This window comes from Lithobates pipiens, unplaced genomic scaffold (assembly GCF_037356315.1).
Source record: "Lithobates pipiens isolate NorthernLeopardFrog02 unplaced genomic scaffold, aLitPip1_a1.2 Scaffold_16, whole genome shotgun sequence".
In the NCBI taxonomy this organism is placed as follows: Eukaryota; Metazoa; Chordata; class Amphibia; order Anura; family Ranidae; genus Lithobates; species Lithobates pipiens.
Genome location: NW_027507748.1, coordinates 164,101,220 through 164,120,613, shown reverse-complemented (window position 1 = coordinate 164,120,613; position 19,394 = coordinate 164,101,220). Strand labels below are relative to the sequence as shown.

Below are 19,394 nucleotides of genomic sequence, written 5' to 3'. Positions count from 1 at the left end.
GGCGGGCCAGGTAGTCACATGAGCCGCGTGGACAATATGAAAAATTCAGTATGTAGATACACATTTTTTAAAAAGCACACACAGTGGGGCACTTAATGTATTATAACACGGGATTTATTAAGACAGAGTTATTTTAACAGCAGTAAGTACAGTACATATGAGTTTGTACTCTACATACGTCCGGTACACGCTCTGTGCTGACAGTTTGCCTGGGCTACCCTGTTTGCACATTCCACTGTGTTAACTCCTAGTGTGCTGGAATGTGCAAACAGGGATGCCCAGGGGAGCTCTCAGCATGGAGCCAGTAACGTTAACTTCACAAGGCTGTTGGTCAGCTGTGGATTCTATCCCTCCTGACCTCCCAGCAGCAGTGTGTTTCCTCCTATGTGAAGCCTGTACCCTGTAGTGCATCAGATTAGTGCACTTTGTCAGTGAGATTATTTTTAATTCAAAGCGGAGTTCCATTTTTTTTTTGTTTATTATGGGCACTTTCACACTGAGCCATGGGCAGATTTAGAGGTAAAGCGCTGCTAGTTTTAGCGGCGCTTTACCGCTGTTTTAGTGGCGCATGTTTAACCCCCACTAGCGGCCGAGGAAAGGGTTAAATGTGCCCGTGTAACGCCACCGCCAACAGGATTTGCAGGCACTTCGGCAGCGGTGCCATTCCTTTCAATGTCAGGAGTGGTGTATACACCGTTCCTCCACCACCCCAAAGATGCTGCTTGCAGGAGTTTTTTTTTATGTCCTGCCAGCGCACCACCCCAATGTGAAATCACTCTGGCATTCATATTGGGGTGGCAGGGGAGGCGTTTTTCAGGCGCTATTTGTAGCCCTTTAGTGCCTGAAAAACACCTCAGTGTGAAAGGGGTCTAAAAGTCAGCAGCTACAAAAAGTGTATTTGCTGACTTTTAATTAAAAAAAGACACTCACCCATCCCAGGATCCAGCGACGTGGCCATCCAAACCCTCCATTCTCTCCCCTGCCTGTCCGCGGCGCCAGCAATACTACTGTGGGTACCTAGCTTTGACAGCTTGCAGCTTTACAGCTGGGTGCACATGTCTCACTGCGCTGTCCTGAATGGCCAGGCAATCTACTGGGACCTGTGATGTGTCCCAGAAGATTGCAGTGAGGGAGGACCCGCCTAGACAGCCTGAGCAGAAGTGGAAGCAGGTACATGTCAAAACTATCTACTCCCCTCCCCCCACCCTCTCCTCCAAAAAAATAAAAAATTACATACCAAATGTGGCATGTAAGGGGTTCAGGACTTAAAGCGGAAGTTCATTTTTGGGAGGAACGCCACTTGAACAAAATATGCTTATACAGAAAGCACTATGACATCTCCAACCCTGCACTCCAGGAGGAGACCATCACACCCCCAACCCTGCCATGTACCCTGCAGGATTCCATGATGACCAACTTAACATTCCTCCCTTTGATTCTTCCATCCTTCTGTGCCCCCTTCACCACCACCATTTTTATCTTCAAACTCTTCCATACTTCTGTTTTTATCCATTAATTCCTCCATCTCCATCCCCAGACTCTTCCATCCTTCTGTTCCTATCCAATGATTCCTCCATCTCCATCCCAGCGTCTTCCATCCTTCTGTTTCTATCCATGGATTCTTCTATCTCCATCCCAGCCTCTTCCATCCTTCTGTTTCTAGCCATGGATTCCTCCATCTCAATCCCCAGACTCTTCTATCCTTCTGTTCCTATCCATGGATTCCTCCATCTCCATCCCCAGACTCTTCCATCCTTCTGTTCCTATCCATGGATTCCTCCATCTCCATCCCAGCCCCTTCCATCCTTCTGTTCTTATCCATGGATTCCTCCATCTCACTCCCCAGACACTTCCATCCTTCTGTTCCTATCAATGGATTCCTCCATCTCTGTCTCCAGACATCTGAAGACTCCTGCGAGCCGCGGGAGTCCCCCGCATATGGTTGTGGGCTCCTGGACACCCACGAGTGCAGGGGGATCTCCTGGCTGGACCTGTCCCTCAGCCAAAGGCAGACAGAGCAGCCTGAGTGGCCAAATGGCGTATGGCTGCTCTGTCTGTGGCTGAGTGACAGGCGGATGTAGGCTGTGAGCTGAGACAGAGGGGAGACAGCCCATACTGCTGCATGGGTACTTTTTTTTTTTTCAGGTCGGGTAGATCCAGCCAATACAGCAGGGAAAGGAAGGAGGGGGGTGGACGGAGGCAGAAAGAAGTCTGCGCGCCACCCGTGATCTGCAAGCTGTAGCAAAATTTTGCCCTGTCAAGCGGACTCTTTCTCCACTTTCGGGTGTCGCTGCGCAGTGATCTCCTGTGCGACAAGTACATGCAGATAAAAAGAAGTTCTCTTAAATGCCTGACATTTTTTTGATAGAAACCATTGTCAGTAATCATGATGCATCGCGGAATCGAATCGTATCGAAACGTTGACCAGGTGATCATAATCGAAACGAATCGTGAGACCAGTAAAGATGCGCACCTCTACTACATCATAGATATTGTTTCCATACACTGCACTGTTGTTAGTCAACACGCCTGAAACAGCTGCATGCAGTTTGGAATAAATGGCTTTATAATATTAGGCTATATCTGTACTATATACATTCACAGGGCCATTAATATTTTACTGATGTTATTACACGTGTATTTTCTAGGAGAAAAGTTCCTGCATAATCAGCAGTAAAATAATTGCGTTAAGATGCGTTTAATGCGTGCATTTAATGCATACATAGTGATAATTTATTTTGTCCCTCTGTGACTTAAAATGGTTGTATAGGCTTAAGGTTTTTCACATTCATCTAGCTCCCCCTAAAAAAAACTTACCTGAGCCCCACCTAGATCCAGCAATGTGCATGAGAGCTTGAGCTCTCCTGGGCTGCTCCTTCCTCATTGGCTGAGACAGCAGTGGTAGCCATTGGCTCCCACTACTGTCAATCATAGCCAGTAAGCTAATGAGGAGAGAGTGGGGGCAGGGTCCGAACTGAGCTTTGTGTGTGAATGGACACAAAGAGCAGTGGCTAGGGAGTGAGCCTACTCGGGTGCCCCCATAGCAAGCAGAAAAATTTGCTTCTGAAAATTGTGATGGAAGTTAAACAAGTTGATACCTTCCGTTTTAAGAAGGCTTCGCTGTGCTTCATAAAGTGGAAAAACAAAAAAATATACATATACATACATATATATACATATATATAGTTGAGTACTTCTCAAAAACATAAGAAGCAATACAAAATTACACGTACATGTTATAAAAGTACACAAGTAGAACTGATAAGGATTATATAACATATGTGACCAGTCGTCAAGGTTGAGTTGTTTGTAGATAGATAAGACTAACCTGCTACCATAGCTAGTATCTGCAGTACCATTCTGTTCACTGTGCAGTCTCTGTTTGCGCCTCCTCTCTATATCATGCCGTAAGTCATTTGGATCTTCAATTAGTCTGTGGCTTTCCTAAAAACAAAATATCAGAGGAAAAAGATAAAGTGTATGCAAACTCAATCAGTAAAATCTCATAGAAGCTTTAACATGCAGAATTCATTAAAGCAGCCTTTCTCCTCAACTAGGGTTGTGTGGAATTCTATGGTTCATCCCGAGGTTGCTAGGGGTTCCTTGAGCAAATAATTTCGACCTCTCATAGAAATGACCACTGACACATAGCTATGTGTATAGGAGGCATTCTTCTCAATGACCACCAGCATAAAGGGATCTTTCTCCCACTGATCACAAATGCAAAGCAAAACTTCTTCCACTTAACACCAATGCAATAGGGTCCTTTTCCCACTGACCACCAGTTACAAAGGTTGATCCTGCCATGGGAGTTATTGTGCAGGTACTTTCTGCTACAGGGTGACAATTCTCTGTCTTTATCCCAATTGATCTCTGAAAAAAGTCTACCTGTGTCACACTCTCCCAATTTAGGCAAGTGACTGTGCTGCAACACATTATGAAGGTAAGTTCCATTGTTGTCACCATCAAGAATCCTGCCCTGAGAAATGACATGCAGCAGTTGCTGGAGTACATGCATTAATAGAAAGTGGCTGAAAAGAGGCTGTGGAAAATCAACATCACTGAGAAGTAACCAAGGATGGTCAGCTACCAAGAAAACCTCCTTCAACATTTTGTCTACAAGAATTTATTTTAGGGCCCATTCATACTAGAATGAAGGGCTTCCCGCACCGCATTTCAATCGCATAACCTTGCGATCTGCTGCAGGGGTCAGTGCAAAGTTAATGACACCCCAAAAGCAGGTTGCAAATGCAGTGTGTTTTCTTACACCGGATTGCATTGTACAAAAGCCTTGTGCTTCAAAAAGTAGTTGCATGTATTACTTTCCATGCGGTGATGTTCCTGCCCATTCAAAACTAACAGCATTGAAATCGCACTGCACAGAACTGCATGTGAATTGCAGAGGAAAACTGCATTCAGTTTCTAACGTGAATGGGCCCTTAAAGTTATTTTTCAATGCCACGAAGCAGAAAATTGCTCATTCATGGAAATCCCCTCTACTGAACTTCTCCGCTTTCCCGAAAAAGACACCATAATAAATGAGAAACTATCAGCAATTTTTTCTGATAAACATGAAACATTCCTGAATACCCCTGGATTTCACACACCCAAGCTAATCTGCGAGAATAATAATCTTTTTAACATGATATCTTATTCACGTCATCTGTGGGGGAAGGGAGGGTATGACAGCTCTCTTGCCCCAATTCTTCCTCCCCACCCCCCCATCCTTTTTTCTCTTTCCATTCCATATTTTATCCACCGCTCTTTTATCTTTGTTTTTTTGACTCTTACTCTACTCTCTTCAATCTCATAGTCCTGGATGTGTCCTAAAAATACTACTGAAATAGCTTTTGATAGTTAATATTTTTCTCTTTTCCTAAACTGTACTGTAATGGGCTGCAGCTGCTAAACATGTTGACCTGTATTTTATAATTAGGACATGCGCTGTATTATTGTGCCTACTTTTGTCATAAGAGAACATGGGATCAATTCACTAAAGGTTACCGCATGCGGTATGAAGGTCAGGTGACTGATTTTACAGAAATAACGCATGAGATAATAAGAGAGAGTCAATTCGTCAACGTAAAATATTATATGGTAAATACCGCAAAAAAGAAAACAAGATGATAAATCATTAAATTCAATTCACCTTTTGAGCACAGTGTGCCGAAAAATGTTTTCAAAGGAAATGGAGCGTGCTGATTTTCTAACAAAAAAAATTTCAACTTCACACTCTTAATCACAAAAAAGATGTTTTATAAAATAAATGCTGTAAACGACTTTAGTAGGGAGAAATTAAAGAGGGATTTCACTGGAAAAAAAATTAAAAGCCAGCAGCTATAAATACTACAGCTGCTGACTTTTAATAAATAGACACTCACCTGTCCCGGGGTCTAGCGATGTCGGCAGCCGAGGCCGATCAATCACTCGGCTCTTTAACTCAGTTCTAGGTGAGGGAATCAGGAAGTGAAGCGTTGCGGCTTCACTTCCCGGGTTTCCATCTGCGCATGCGCGAGTTGCGCAGCGCAATGTCAATGGTCTGCGCTGTCTCTGGGATCAGTGTGTGTCCCAGCAGACATTGTCCTGGGACAGGAAGAGGCATAGACTCCCGTGGGAGTCTATGCCTGGAAGTGGGTGCAAATACCTGTCTTAGACAGGTATCTGCACCCCCTCCCCCTGAAATGTGCCAACTGTGACACCGGGGGGGTTCCGATGAGCGGAAGTTCCACTTTAGGGTGGAACCCCGCTTTAACATCCTGCACTCACGCCTCAGATCAACCCCAATTCCTGCAACTCCACACAGATCAGTCACAATTCATGTACCTTCACACCTGAGATCACTGTCCCCCCTGCACATCTGCCCCCACACTGTACTACCCTGCACATCTGCCCCCACACTGTACTACCCTGCACATCTGTCCCACCACTGTACTACCCTGCACATCTGTCCCACCACTGTAGCCCCCTGCACATCTGCCCCATCACTGTAGCCCCCTGCACATCTGTCCCACCACTGTAGCCCCCTGCACATCTGTCCCACCACTGTAGCCCCCTGCACATCTGTCCCACCACTGTAGCCCCCTGCACATCTGCCCCACCACTGTAACCCCCTGCACATTTGCCCCACCACTGTAACCCCCTGCACATCTGCCCCATCACTGTAACCCCCTGCACTTCTGTCCCACCACTGTACTACCCTGCACATCTGCCCCACCTCTGTAACCCCCTGCTCCTCTGTCCCACCACTGTAATCCCCTGTACATCTGCCCCACCACTGTGCCACCCTGCTCTTCTGTCCCACCACTGTAACCCCCTGCTCATCTGCCCCAATGTTCCCCCTTTCTCATATGCCCCACCACCAGTTTTTTTGAGCATGCAAACAAACTGAAAAAAAAAAACATCAATTGCAGCTACTGTGCCATCAAACGCAGCCACTGTGACCATCAATTTCTGCCAGTGTGTCCATCAATTATCGCTACTGTGCCACATCAGATGACGCCAGTGTGCCCCATCAGATGCCGCCCGCCACTTACCTGTCACGGAGCGGGTCATCAGTGGTCTCCTTCGCATCCTCCATATCTTCTTCTGTCCTCTCTCAGGCGTCCAATCGCAGCTCCTGCCTTTTCAGCCAATCAGGTGACCAGTAACAGACCTGGCAACCTGATTGGCTGAGAGGCGGATTCAGTGTTAGCAAAGCAAATTCCTTCACTTTGCTAACACACAGCTGAGTGAACAGCGAACGCACAGCATTGCGCCCGCTGTTCACCTTTTTGGGCACCTATGGCTCTAATCAGGTGCTTGCAAAAAGCACACCCACCGCTGTAATTCAGATGCCCGGCGCCCGAAAACGGGTCGGTCACCTGAATAGGGGGTGTCAGCAGAGACTATAGCTAGATTCATGCAACGCATTAATCTATCTATGGTGATTAGAGCGGTGCAGGAGAGGGGGCAGTGCCCCTGCGCCCTTTATAGATGCAACACCATGCCCACCACTGTACCTCCCTGCTCATCTTCTCCACAGCTGTACCTCCATGCTCTTCTGTCTCACCACTGAACCCATCTTCTAATCTGTCCTAACACTGAACTTATCTGCTCATCTGCCCCACCACTGTAACCCAACTTCTCATCTTCCCCACCACTGTACCTCATGCACATCCGTCCCACCTCTGTTCCCCCTGCTCTTCTGCCCCACCACTTTAACCCCCTGCTCATGTGTTCCCCCAATGTACCTCGTTTCTCCTCTGCCCATTGTACCCCCCTGTACATGTGCCCCACCTCTGCATAAAAAAAAACAAAAAAAACATGGCGACTGTTTATGACACATTTCACCTTAGAAAACGAAGGGTTCACATGTACTTTAATATTTCTAATGTGAAAATTTAGTACAACCCCAAACATCATTTTGGTTAATTTTCTGGTGATGTGAACACAGACAGTCAATATCTGAGATACAGTCAATATCTAAGATAAGAATAGCACAGACGACCAATGTTCACATATGGTATACTGGGAATTTTATTAAAATTATTTAAAGTAAAGTAATAAATAATAAAATCTTAATCACATTAGTTGGCACAAATGGGAGTCATATCAAGAGGAGCGGAGGGTAGAGGACAACGCCCGTGCTTAATTCTGGCTTACCCACACTTTTAATCCTCTATGGCAAATTCCAAGGAGTCCGCAGTCCCAATGGGGATTTGTAAGTCCTATAGAATGCCCTGAATCCTATATAAAGTCATGTAGAATGATCCCAGAAGCCAACCTACCAGTTTTTACTCTGTTCTGTTTCAGTCATCCTGAAATTGCTCATTTCACCATTGAAGTTTCACACTGGGCATCAGATAAAACTCAATATATGCAGAAAGATTATTCCTAGACACATACCGTACATTAGAGATTGATACAGAATCTGAGGCTTCTTTTATCCAGTTTTTCTACACAGCAAAGCACATTTTCAACTAAATATTTATGGGAGCTGCAAGCTTCAGCATTTGCTCCGTGCCAGATATCAATATCAGCATTTATTATTTACACATACAGAATATTTTGACATTCAATTACTACTACACGTTGCATAAAATATATCAGTTTCTCATTCTGACCTGACAGTTGTGACAAACAGAAAATAGCAGCCATGCTATTTAAACTTACCTAGGGGGATAACCAGTAAAACTATTTCTAATGGCATGCTTACTTTATTTCATTTGGCTAAAGGGCAAATTTCAGACATGTTAAGTTGACATATAAAAAGCTAAAGAAGTCACTTTGGCTCAAGTCATACGCTGATGTCTAACCAAGTGTATAGGCAGCAAGCTGACATTCTCTGTTAAGAAATGCATGACATGATATGTCTGATCGCAGCTACAGTATATGGTTATGTGTAGATAAACTGAAGTACATGTGTCAGTCGCGCGCCATACCGGTCAATTACTTTTAAATTATTTGTGGGTGCTGTAGTGTGTTAGGGGATGTGAAATAAAAAAAAAAATTAAAAATAGGCCTCACTGGCATACCTTCTTCATAAATAAGGATTACTCTATATTACAAAGTCACTAGAGAGAAAATATCACCAACCAACATTTCGGGACCTCGCAGGGCCCTTTCTCAAGGTTAAACAATGAGATAGGGGGGGGGGCATGTCCAAGATGGCGCCAAGAGCGGATGCTTCTCTCAGAGCTCCACGAGATGCTGGCTTTAACCTGGATCATTGGTGCCTAATACCCTGCATTTCCTCCGGCGGAGACTGCTCCACGAACGGATGATCCAGGGCTGCGGCTGATGGGCGACGAATCGGCAAATTGTGACCGCTACAGGACTTTATCCTCCCGTTCCATCTTCCCCACGAGGCGCAGCACAAGGAGCCCAGCATGCATGAGGCCTCAGGGCCACCTGAATGGGGCCACCGGCGCACCACACACTCCAAAACAAGGTGAAAGCCTTGGAGTATAGGGCTAAAGATGCCAAAAACAGAAACAGACGCAACAACCTTCGTATAGTCGGTCTGGCGGAGGGTTCTGAAGGTGTAAACCCGAAGATATGCTGCGCAACCTCCTACCAGACACCCGCCTTTCTCCCCACTATGCGGTGGAAAGGGCGCACAGAATTCTGCCTAAACCTGGCCCCCCGGGTGCCCCTCCATGAACCTTCATCCTAAGACTCCTAAAATTCTGGGACAGGGATGAGATCCTCCGTGCCTCCAGAAATACACCAGTGGGCAATACAAGACCATCATAGCCAAGCTTCGCAGGGAGAGAAGGGCTGACTTGAGTAGTGCAGAACTGAAGCCGGGACTGCAGGAAGCAAAATTTGTATGAACCAGGGACCTCAGGACTATGACGAACTACAATCTCTGACTGGCGAGGCGCTACGAATTCATACCTCTCTCACTTGGAAACGTTTGCTCACCCAATCGCAGCGCATCTTTGAACATGGGGGAAAGGTTGGGGAAGCTGTTATCCTGGCTATCACAGGAACAATCGGGAGGAGAGTGTGCCCATCTTATACAGGGCCCTGGTGGGGACCTCGTATATGCCCCTGATGAGATAAATAGTTGCTCTGTCTCCTTCTACCAAAATCTATACAAATCTAAAGCAGCATACACTCAGGATGAGGAACTCCCAGACTCTCTGAGTGAGGCAGTAGTGGTGGAGATCCCCAAGCCAGGCAAGGACTCATCCTTGTTCTCTTCATACCGCCCTATTGTGTTGATCAACGTAGATGCGAAACTGCTAGCCAAAGTGTTAGCCAATAGACTTTTCACTCAAATGGCCAGGGCACACTCGGAGTCAACGGGAGTAGTGGCCTCACTCGATGCTGAAAAAGCCTTCGACTCGGTGGAGTGGGAGTACTTGTGGGGGATACTCTCAAAGTTCAGTTTCGGTTTGAGGTTCATGACATGGTTACGAATGCCCTATGCCAACCCAAGAGCCAGGGTCCGCACAAACGGCACTCTGATACTTTTCCCTTAGGAAGGGGCAAGCGTCAGGGATGCCCCCTATCACTGGGGCTGTTTTCTCTGGCAGTGGAACCTTTAGCCATTACCTTGGGGACAGAGACAGGGGTGAAGTGCATAGCGGTCGGCACGATAGAGAAGAAGGCATCCTTATATGCGGACAACACCCTACTCTATCTTGCAGATGCCTCAATCACTGGGGAGGGCGTTGGACCTATTTGAGGAGTCCCAACTCCTTTGAATTTAAATACTGGTAACTGAGACATGTGATGAGGGCCCAGTTCCCAGATATACTGACTCTGGAACCAGACACAACTGAGCGGCTGCTGACCTCTATTGTGATGGGGAAACCCCTCTCCACTCTGTATCTTTACCCGACGGTAGCCCACAATCCCAAACTCACCCGCTCATTGGACAAATGGAAGGAGGATATCCCAGCTTTGGGGGAGAACGAATGGCAAGACTGCATTTCCACCTTCATTCCCTCTATGATAGCAGCCAAAGACAGATTCACCCAGCTTAAATGTATACATACTTACTTCACCCCACATAGAATGGCCAGTATATACCCGCATCTAGACCCATGTGGCCCCAGATGTAGAACTGAGGAGGGGACATTCTGGTATATGTTGTGGTCCTGCCCCAGGCTCCGAGCATATTGGGAGGGGTTAGCCGGGTTACTGAGCGACCTGGGGGGGACACGGGTACCAGCGGAGCCCTTGGTGCTCCCTGTTGAGCTACCTGAGGGAGGTAGAGGGGGACAGATACACCAAATGTTGCATTACTTTCTCACAATTTTATGCCAGGAGGGAAATAATGTTGCACTGAAAATTGGCCAACCCGCCCACTCTTGAATCCTGGCGAAGAACGGTTGACTCCGTACTATCCTTGTACAAACTCACTTAAAGTAGGCTATGGCCCAGGGGGGGGGGGGGGGGGGGGTTGGAGTGTAGCCTCCGATTTAGGTGATTGGATTTTGCAATCTGAAAAGCATGAGGATTAGCCACAGTGAGGAACTGTAAATGATTATCCAGTTTCCATGTGACACGGTATGGACCTTACTCCTATGCTAGGGTAAATTGTACAATGTATTTACAGATTCGCAATCTCCGCTTATTGTTTTTCCCTACAAGACAATACATGTATGGAAACGGTATAATGTCTGATGATGATTGAGGTGTAGTGCTGATTTGTTCAATAAAATAATTTCTGCTAAAAAACAAAAACAAAACAATGATGAGATATGGACTGAGCGGTCCTGAAATGTTGGTTGGTGAGATCTTCCCTCTGATGATAAAATAAAGAACAATCCTTGTTTATGAAAAAGGTATGCTAGTAAGGATTGTTTCCTATGTGTAGCTAAACTCTCTTCTTTGCATTTATATTATCAAGCATTACATACTGTATGTTAACATTTATTTTTGGTGTAAAATTCAAATAAAGCTGTACCGGCTGTGGAACTCATTAGGAAAAGTATCTGGAACAATAACGGTCATACATACCCTTAATGTTTCTTTCTGCTATTCTTTCATATTGCACAGACTGTGATGGGAGATTCAGACAGTTTCTGTTCTTTGATAAATGAGGGCCATGTGTTGTTGCTTAAAGGCTAGTTCGCCTTTTACAAAAATTAGCCTATGCAGTCAAAGGGCCCAGGGCGGTAATAAAAAAAAAAAAAACTGTGCAGCTTTTGAAATGTTCAATAATGTAAATACAATACCTGTAGACTATTTGCAACCCCCCCCCCCCCCCCCCCAAGCCCACAAACCTGTCCGAAAAACACCCATAGCTATCTGTTCTCCATTCTGTCCTACTCCTAGGATGCTGTAGCCATTCGTCTCTTGCCTCAGCATCACTGGTGTGTATTATTTGTTCAAATACATGCACATGCGCTGCACGCTCTCTACTAAGAATGGGCTCGGGCACGGATCGAACCCACCAGGAAGCCGACACTGCACACCACCAATCATAGGCAGCGTGTGTATGTGTAGCTGTCTGTCAGGAAATGCCTCACTGCCTATGATTGGCGGTGTGCAATGACGGCTTTGTGGCGGGTTAATTTGGAACATGCCTGGGCCCATCACTACTCTCTATAATCACTGCTAAGCTAAGTTTGAATACCTGATAACTCCATTATTTATAGAACTGTCAATATCGCAATTTTAAGACAATGGTCTCTAATTTCTACGAAGTGTCAAGCTGGGTGGTGTCGGGCGTGACCAACTTAACTCCCCTTTTACACAAGTGGCAAACTCTACCGCCAACTCTGCGGTGTGTGGCAGAGCAGCAGCTTCCAGGCAATCCTGCCACCTTCTGAATGCATGGTTTTTTTTCCCCAACATGGTTTTTGGATTGCATTACAATCATTACAATCACAAACTAAGCATCTGTGCTGCAGATCCATTGAGCTTAATGAGCGAGACTGACAGGTGCTCCCATCTATCAAACTAGACAAGCCCAGTTAAAATTTGTTGTGCCATGTTTACCATCCCTCCAGGTGCCATGGTAGCTTTAGGTGGGTGGTCAGGGTGCAGTAACAACACAGGTCAACCGTCTGGTTTTTATCAGTCATGGAAAGACCCAAGAAATCTAACATTTCCATAAGACTGATAGAAAGTGAAAAACCAAATGCATATATTGCCTGCATTTCATAAATGTGCACATATAAGGCCCCGTTCACACCTCACGTAGCATGAACGCAGGTTCTCACTCACAACTTTTTTTTGTAAGATTTATATACGCCCGAGTGTGTTGCACATAGGGCAGCCCATTCACTTAAATGGGCTGCCCCATGTGCATTTGTCGCAGCAAAGAAGCTTAAGGACCAATCGTTGCCCCTGAGCCAGGTGCGTTTTTAACAAGAAAATTTTGCTGCAATTCTTGTGCTGTGTGACAACTGTGGCAAAGTTGCACCGCGTTTGGTGTGCCATTAAGGATGAATGGCAGTCAAACCTGCATTGAGCGTTTTGCTGCAGTTTTAGCACCATTTGAAAAGTGGGCAGAATCGTGACGATTCTGCCCGCAATTCCAAACCACTAAGGGTGGATGGGGCCTAAAAGAACAGAAATATATGTAAAGATTAGTGTGACTTGACTGTTAACACTTATTCTAGTACACACTTCTTAATTGAATAAATATAAATAGAGAGAAAAGAAAGGGAAAGGGAGAGAGATACTGTGGCTATGTATAAGATCACTTGGTATGCGTCTTTACACTGATGCTAAATATTTTACAAATACTTACTGGGGCAACTTCCACTGTTTTGTGGAGAGATTTGCTCTGAAGTTCTTCCAAAGAAATATCAATTCTCCTAAAAGATAGAGAAAAAAAATATAGCAAAGGTTTATTGGGAGCAACGTACTGATATTTCTTATCCACGAAAGACTTGTGTCTAAATATTGTTAGGACCATCAACAAAAAGGAGGTGAATATAAATTATCAATAAATAATTAGTTTCACCTAGCAAACTAGGTATATTCCATGTACCAATACCATTGCGATGCGTTTTGAGCCCATACAAAATGAATTGGCTCAAATTGCACTGTAAGGAATCGCATACGTTTTGAACAGGAATGCACTGGTTTTCCCCACCACTCCTGTGTGAACCCAGGCTGAAGTCACTATGACAAGAACCGAATGCGATTCAGACAATTGCATTGCACCGCAAAGGTATCCGTTTAAGGTATCAGAGCATTCTCATGAGTACTCGTGAAAATACTCGGTATTGGAGCAACCCTAATATTTTTTATTCAAGCTGTACATCTTTGTTCGATTATTGTAACATTTCCTTTATCTCACATGTGGCAAATACATCTGCGAACAGAAAAATTCACAGAACATTTTTTTTTTCAGATTTATAAATAATTTCAATTTGTTCCAAGCTATGTTATTATGGACTGACAGCAATCTGTTGGCAGGCTACTACTGCTGATTAATAAACACTGGGGTTGATTTACTAAAACTGGAGAGTGCAAAATCTGGTGCAGCTCTGAATAGAAACCAATCAGCTTCTAGTTTTTTTTTTGCCAAATTTTAATTGAACAAGCTGAAGTTAGAAGCCGATTGGCTACCATGCACAGCTGCACCAGATTTTGCGCGTTCCAGTTTTAGTAAATCAACCCCATTATGCCGTATTACATATTGTCGACTCCTCTAATTTTAGAGATTTATATCTCACAAAAGGTAGAGAATCCATCATTTCTGAAATGAACTATCACTAGGGGGAAAGTCCACCACAATCTCAGCCACCCTAGCAGAGGTCATACTTTTCAAACGCCATTTCATAAACACTACAAGAACAAGTAAAGGCAGACTTAGGGTCCTTTCACATTGACGTTCCGTTCAGGCCCGCCTGTCAGTTTTTCAGGCGGACCTGAACGGGTGCTCCATAGAGGTCTATGGAGCGTCGGATGTCAGCGGTGACATGTCCGCTGACATCCGACCCGCTCCGATCCGAAAAAGTGTAACGGAGGAAAAATCTATTTTTCCATCCGTTTGCGGATCGGATCGGATGACAACGGGCACTGCGGTCCGTCGTCATCCGATCTCCCATAGGGGAGAGCGGCGCTGTGACAGGTCCGTCCCTGCGCAGTATGCAGAGACAGACCTGTCATCTCCCTGCTCAGCGGGGATCGGCGGAGTGATCCCCGCTGAGCAAACGGATATCCACGGGGCGGATCAGAACTGATCCGCCCCGTGTGAAAGGACCCTAAGTGCATAAAGCTGATATTACAGAGCTCTGTTTCTAGGCATTGTGGTGTTGCGTGTTCCCCCGGATCAGCTTACCTGTGAATCTCTGGATTGAGTTGTGGTGTAGGGTTGTTAAGGTTTAACTCCTGTTTATTGCTCTCTTCTTGCAGCTTGGAGAAGCGTTCATGAAGTGACAATCCAGTTGACCTGAAATTGTTTGCTAGAAATCGAAGGGCAGAAAAGAAAAAACAAAAAAAAACACATTTATTTTTTCTTCAATATTTTTCTGAATACCCAGTCTTAAAGTGTATGCAAACTCTAATGCCGCATACACACGATCAGAATTCTCGGCGGAAAAAGCTCTGATGGTTTTCCCGACGGAATTCCACTCACACTGTCTTGCCTATACATGGTCACACCAAATTCCGATCGCAGTGACGTACAACGGGACTAGAAAAAGGAAGTTCAATAGCCAGTAGCCAATAGCTTCCGTCTCGTAGTTGAATCTGAGTATGCGTGATTTTTGGCGTGTCGGAATTGCATACACACGATCGGAGAACATGCCATCAATTTTTGGCTGGCGGAAATTCGGACAGCTAAATTCCAATGGAGCATACACACGGTCGCATTTTCCGATGAAAAGCTCTCATCTGTCTTTTTCTGGCCGGAAATCCGATCGTGTGTATGCGGCATAACAATAAACCTCTCTAGCGTGTTCCCCTTCTCTGGTAAGCATACCATTGAAAGGGTTTTGTTATATTGGTTCAATAAGTACAACATATACCTGTTGATCATGACGCAAAATCTTGTAGTATTATTCTTCCCAATTCTCTTTGTTAAGTATAGAACAAACCTCCCCCTTCCCATGTCATGGAGAGGAGGAGATGGGGAGGTGCTCTGTAGTCTTAACACACTTCCTATCCTCCTGCGATGATAGTGCTGCTCCTTCATAGATACAATACAAAGAGTATATGTATATGTTGTCACTCTATGATAGCAAATGTGTTACTGGCATGATCATGAAAAAAATTTTAACAAAACTAATTCAACCACCAACAACTGGTAAACTACAATAAGTAACATTTTTGCTCTTTTCTTTTTGGGTGTCAAAACCCATTTAAAGTAAATGGCCGGCAATTTTTTTTTTTACCTGCAAGGCAAAGTTGTGCTAGTATGAATCACATACTAGCACATTATGTGAAACAGGTGAACAGGAAGGATTCCTTTGGAGTGGGGGACAACCTTATATTTATATGCTCACTGTGATCCTCTGTAGTGGGGGATCATGAAGTTCCGGTAAGAAGTGACTTCAGATACATTGTGGTGGATTGAACACTTTTTGTGCATAGAGGACTTTGCTTGTATCTAATCCTTTAAGGACTGGACTCTTTTTTTTTTCATTTGTTCAATATTTTGTGTTTATTTGGAGAATTTTTAGTTCACGGGTGTCTTTAGATGTGATCACCTGATATATGATTTATATAATTTTTGTACACTAAATTGTGACCTGCCCACTTAAGGGTGTGGCTGGGAAGAACATCTATATTGCTTAATTCCCCATTGGCTGGGGGTAGAATAACACTGTCTTTATATTGTTTTTATACCGTCACTTTAATCTGTTAGAGTGCACTTAGCGCGGCTCTATATATATATATTTTCTCTCATTATGTGAAACTTACCTTACAACAAAGCCCCTTCTAGAGGCAAGTTGTCACCGCTGACAGGGCTCCCATCTTCACCCATCTTCCTTCCGGGTTCGCGGACTCCGGCTGTGTGAGTGGCCAGAGCCACAATGACATCACTCCCACACATGCGGCACAGGACTCTGAAGGAACAACCTGGGCGGTCCCTCAGAGTGCATGCGCCGGTGATGTTACTGGCTGCATGTACAGTGAATATCTCCTAAACGGTGCATGTTTAGGAGATATTTACAGTACCTACAAGTAAGCCTTATTATAGGCTTACCTACAGTCAGGTCCATAAATATTGGGACATTGACACAATTCTAATCTTTTTGGCTCTATACACCACCAGAATGGATTTGAAATGAAACGAACAAGATGTGCTTTAACTGGTATTTACATTCAAATCAGATGAACGTTGTAGGAATTACAACATTTTGTATATGTGCCTCCCACTTTTTAAGGGACCAAAAGTAATGGGACAGATTAACAATCATCCATCAAACTTTCACTTTTTAATATTTGGTTGCAAATCCTTTGCAGTCAATTACAGCCTGAAGCCTGGAATGCATAGACATCACCAGACGCTGGGTTTCATCCCTGGTGATGCTCTGTCAGGCCTCTACTGCAACTGTCTTCAGTTCCTGCTTGCTCTTGGGGAATTTTCCCTTCTGTTTTGTCTTCAGCAAGTGAAATGCATGCTCAATCGGATTCAGGTCAGGTGATTGACTTGGCCATTGCATAACATTCCACTTCTTTCCCTTAAAAAAACTCTTTGGTTGCTTTCGCAGTATGCTTCGGGTCATTGTCCATCTGCACTGTGAAGTACCATCCAATGAGTTTGCCGAATATGAGCAGATAATATTGTCTAAAACACTTCAGAATTCATCCAGCTGCTTTTATCAGCAGTCACATCATCAATAAATACAAGAGAACTAGTACCATTAGCAGCTATACATGCCCATGCCATGACACTACCACCACCATGCTTCACTGATGAGGTGGTGTGCTTTGGATCATGAGCAGTTCCTTTCCTTCTCCATACTCTTCTCTTCCCATCACTCTAGTACAAGTGGATCTTGGTCTCATCTGCCCATAGGATGTTGTTCCAGAACTGTGAAGGCTTTTTTAGATGTTGTTTGGAAAACTCTAATCTGGCCTTCCTGTTTTTGAGGCTAACCAATGGTTTACATCTTGTGGTGAACCCTCTGTATTCACTCTGGTGAAGTCTTCTCTCGATTGTTGACTGACACACATACACCTACCTCCTGGAGAGTGTTCTTGATCTGGCCAACTGTTGTGAAGGGCGTTTTCTTCAACAGGGAAAGAGTTCTTCGGTCATCCACCACAGTTGTTTTCTGTGCTCTTCCGGGTCTTTTGGTGTTGCTGAGCTCACTGGTGCGTTCTTTCTTTTTAAGGATGTTCCAAACAGTTGATTTGGCCACACCTAATGTTTTTGCCATCTCTCTGATGGGTTTGTTTTGTTTTTTCAGCCTAATGATGGCTTGCTTCACTGATAGTGACAGCTCTTTGGATCTAATATTAAGAGTTGACAGCAAGAGATTCCAAATGCAAATAGCACACTTGAAATTAACTTTGGACCTTTTATCTGCTCCTTGTAAATGGTATAATGTGGGAATAACACACACCTGCCCATGGAACAGCTGAGCAGCCAATTGTCCCATTACTTTTGGTCCCTTAAAAAGTGGGCGGCACATATACAAACTGTTGTAATTCATACACCATTCACCTCATTTGGATGTAAATACCCTCAAATTAAAGCTGAAAGTCTGCAATTAAAGCACATTGTGTTTGTTTAATTTCAAATCCATTGTGGTGGTGTATAGAGGCAAAAAGATTAGAATTGTGTCGATGTCCCAATATTTATGGACCTGACTGTATAGGTAAAAGTCAGAGGTGGGAGTTTACTCCCACTTTAACACAGGCTCCAGTTGTTATATTGCTTTTGGCATCGATCAAAGTAGAGGTGAAAGCATATCAGTGTCCCAGAGCATGGGGTGCAGGCTTGTCCTAATACCAGTCAAGGGGGTTAGTAAATAGGAAAGGATCGGCACTAATCCTGACCAGCCCAGGTGAATAAACAATAAGGCGTGGCCTCAGCCTACATGTCTCCACCAAACCACAAATTCTGATGCATTTCGACCCGGCCACCGGGGCTTAGTCATAGGCTATGACTAAGCCACAGTCGGCTGTAGAAATGCATCAGTGTGTGGGGTAGGGATATACAGATATTGGTGCTGATACTAAGCAGTATTGGTACTCGTGCAAATGCGCCAGTACCTGAAACTGATACCTTCAGGTATGGCTCTTTCATCTGTAAGCACGATTCCCCCGCTGACAGATGAAATGTATGCAAAAGAATACAGGCAGTCATTAGTTGTTGCGAAAAAACGGAGATACTCCCGGTATGGGAGGGGTTATATAGGGAGGGGCACTTCCCGTTTTCATTTTGGTTATACCAGTGTCCATTCACCTAAAGGTGGCCTATATCCCATATAGTTATTACTATAGCTGTGTGTCCCGTGATGTACGATAAAGAATAAGGTATCGGTAATCGGTATCCCTGAGTACTTGAAGAAAAGTATTGGTACTCGTACTTTGTCTTAAAAAACTGGTATCGGTACAGCCCTAGTGTGGGGTTATGTGGAGACATGTAGGCTGAACCGCTCCTTATTGTTTATTCAGTCCAGTTGTAATACATTCATACATTCTACTCTATGCACCATATTTATACAAAGAACGAAATCAAAATGATGTCCTATGTGATACAAAATAATTTGTGAACGTTAGCAATTTAGTTTTGTGTTCTACCTATTGACTGTTTTGCTATACGATTGTGCTAGCATATTTGTAATTTTTGTACAGTGAATGTTCCTGATTTTAATCTATGCAACCTCTGCATAGCAAGAGAGCATGTGCCTACAGGCTGGGACTCTGATAAGAAAATGTGTAAGCTCTTGGAGAACATATCTCTCAAATGTAGAAGATCTTGGCTGTGCTATCAAACACAAAGCTCTTACCGAAGCAAAACAAGATCCTGGCTGCAGAAC

The 19,394-nt window shown here is 44.4% G+C and overlaps 1 protein-coding gene across 2 annotated transcripts in view; it reads right to left on the bottom strand.

The window, feature by feature from the left end:
* BCLAF3 (BCLAF1 and THRAP3 family member 3) overlaps window positions 1–19,394 on the bottom strand; it is a 151,587-nt gene that overhangs the window by 29,089 nt on the left and 103,104 nt on the right. For both annotated transcript variants that reach the window (XM_077480736.1, XM_077480737.1), the window contains 3 exons: window positions 14,738–14,861; window positions 13,196–13,262; window positions 3,329–3,444 (listed from right to left, as the gene is read on the bottom strand). In XM_077480736.1, coding sequence (XP_077336862.1) covers window positions 3,329–3,444; window positions 13,196–13,262; window positions 14,738–14,861 — 307 coding nt within the window. The remainder of the gene's footprint in view (window positions 1–3,328; window positions 3,445–13,195; window positions 13,263–14,737; window positions 14,862–19,394) is intronic.